At 36.8% G+C, this 2,524-nt stretch overlaps 1 protein-coding gene across 1 annotated transcript; it reads left to right on the top strand.

Moving 5' to 3' along the window:
- Nucleotides 1–211: 211 nt before the first annotated feature.
- LOC147617587 (uncharacterized) lies at nt 212–2,040 on the top strand. Its single transcript, XM_086775437.1, has 4 exons — nt 212–357; nt 507–594; nt 712–793; nt 1,624–2,040. The coding sequence occupies exons 1-4, from the start codon at nt 318–320 to the stop codon at nt 1,825–1,827; spliced, it is 414 nt and encodes a 137-aa protein (XP_086631563.1). The 5' UTR covers nt 212–317; the 3' UTR covers nt 1,828–2,040.
- Nucleotides 2,041–2,524: the final 484 nt, after the last annotated feature.

Genomic DNA, 2,524 nt, shown 5'->3' with positions numbered 1-2,524 from the left:
ATTTTACTTAGACTCATATATTGTTGATTGGGGTAAAATACTCATATATTGTTAATCAGAGAGCATTTTCATCATGCTTTGTGTCATGTCAAAGTTAAAAGTGAGGGTTAAGACATAAAAGATGCTGCCTCGCTGTTGCATGGTTGCTTGATTATGACGCCTAATATTTTATTTAATTTGATATTCCTCTTCCTTCTTGGGTATTCCTCTCCCTTCCAGACTATAAAGAGGGCATTATCCCGAGCTTAGCAAAAGCAAAGAGTGCTTAGCTAAATATAAGCACCTAATTAATTTCTAAGCCTTCTCAGCTAGCAAAGATGGTGGTTGGCAATGCTCCTAGCTACGGCATGAGGACAGGTGGGTGGATTCATTTTGAGGATAACCTATGCTATAATTATCTCAAAATTGTTAAAATATATCGATTTTGAGTATAACCTATGCTTTTTATTATCTCTAAATTGTTAAAAACAAGGATTTACTGTGTGCGCGCGCGCGCGCGCGTGCAGGTGACACCCTAGCCCAAGTGAATAGGGACAAGATTTTGGCTTACATCAAGGCGTGGGAGGACAAGGAAAAGGCCAACTCACACAACAAGTGGGTTTGAAAAATAAAAAATAAAAGCAAAAATGAGAATTTGAAGCATATATTTGGGGACTCGGAGCAGGCCTTTTTTTTTCAATGATATCCATATTTATTTATTTATTAATGAAGGTTTGAGAAGGCTCTTGCCAAAATCGGAGCATGGGAAAATGCAAGGCAGGCCTCAGTAGAGGCAAGCATGAGACAAGCGCAGGTGCGTTCCACCGGTTTCACACATAAACGCGCCCCCCCCCCGCCGCCTCCCCCCCCCAAAGTGGGTTTCTCACACATTTATTTAGCTTCACTTTGAGTGCATTTCTTTGAATTGTGTATTATTGTATGTTGAGTGTATATTTTTTTTGTTTTTTTGGGTCTAAAATGCATCTCTTTTTGTGTAATGACACCTCTAGGTCATTTTGTTTTGTGTAATGGTAACTCTGGGCCAATCATCCCACGTTGGTGGTCAATTTTGGCTGGTTCTGTGAACTCAACCTTTCCAAAGAGTACTCTTTGAGTTCACATCCATTAAGATTGTTGTTATACGTTTGTCTTTTAGTATTAACCACCTAAAAAGGGAAACCTAGTTGGATTTTTTTTTACAATATCAATCAACTAAATTGAAAGTTAGTTGGGCATTTCTCGTAGCGTAATGTGGTCCTATGAATACACATCTATGGGTGTAGGCATTATGTTGATTGCTATGTGTATACATGTATGTAGGATGTGGAGCACTTGTGAGGGAGGGAGCATGCATGTCTTACATGTCTGTGCACTATGTTGTGTGCAATATGTGAGCATTTGTGTGGTTTTGAGGAGGAGGAATAGTGAGGTCATGTCAAGAACATGTGTAAAAGCATGCATGTGTACATGTGCATAGTTTGAGGAGAGGAAGAGCGAAGGGAATTATAAATGTATAAGCGTGTTACACAACATGACATGTATGCATTTGCCATATAGTAATAATAGCTAGAGCTATTTTCTTGATGAAATTTAAGAGCCTATAATTTGTCCAAAACTTGAAATAATCAAAGGTGCATCATGCAGCACGAGCTGGAGAAAAAGAGAGCTTCCATATTGGAGACAATGAAGAATGAGATGGCAGAGGTTCAAAGGGTGGCTCAAGAAAGAAAAGCAAAAGCACAAGCAAAAAGACAACATGAGATTGTCACAATAGATGAGGAGGCAAGGAGATGTCGATCTGAAGGCCAGATGCCTACAAAGCGTTTGATCCCATGCTTTATAGTGTAATGGGTTTGGTTTTTCATAACATGCCTACTCTCATATAATTGTGTGCTCTCATAGAGTTTTGATTGTTTAAAGTATAATCACATGTGTATAGCAGTTCAATCGTGTAAGACACCTAATCATATGCATGCTACTTGACTAGCCTTTGGAAACATAACACTTTGTGACCTCTTTTATGATTGTCATTAGTATTCTACTCATGAAGTGATTTTAATACATTGTTTTCCAAGCATTAAAAATCCCTCTACTCAAGATGGGTGAAGATGATTGTAAAACTTCTAATAGTAATTGGTGGATATGAATAAATGTCAACTTATAATTATAATTGAGTCAAATTATGTTTGCTGATGTCATTTTAGGCTACCTCATTTTTTTAAATGCAGCTTTATTTCAATATGTTTTTTCAAGATGGGTGAAGATGATTCTAAAACTTCTGCTCAGTAATTGGTGGATATGAATGAATGTTAACTTATAATTATTATTGAGTCAAATTATGGTTTTGAAACACATTTGTTGATGTCATTTTCGGCTACCTCATTTTTTTAAAAATGCAGCTTTATTTCAATATGTTTTTTGCATGCATTTGGAGATGAAGGTTCTTTGTGAATGTGTGAAAAGATGATTTATAGACTTTTTAATGGAGATTCGAGAGAAGGTGTAAGTATATGTTAAAAAGCACATTGAAGTATGGTTGAGAAAT

Source organism: Cibotium barometz, chromosome 36, assembly GCF_041138505.1.
Source record: "Cibotium barometz isolate CiBa-2024 chromosome 36, ASM4113850v1, whole genome shotgun sequence".
NCBI classification, from domain to species: Eukaryota; Viridiplantae; Streptophyta; class Polypodiopsida; order Cyatheales; family Cibotiaceae; genus Cibotium; species Cibotium barometz.
Note: the sequence above shows the minus strand (reverse complement) of the source record. Positions and strands in the feature narration are given on the sequence as shown.

Bases quoted from the DNA above. Each gene is read 5' to 3' on its own strand.
- LOC147617587 (XM_086775437.1), top strand. From the start codon at position 318: ATGGTGGTTGGCAATGCTCCTAGCTACGGCATGAGGACAG. The intron at 358-506 runs GTGGGTGGATTC...GCGCGCGTGCAG, and splicing joins TAGCTACGGCATGAGGACAG to GTGACACCCTAGCCCAAGTG. The intron at 595-711 runs GTGGGTTTGAAA...TTATTAATGAAG, and splicing joins AAGGCCAACTCACACAACAA to GTTTGAGAAGGCTCTTGCCA.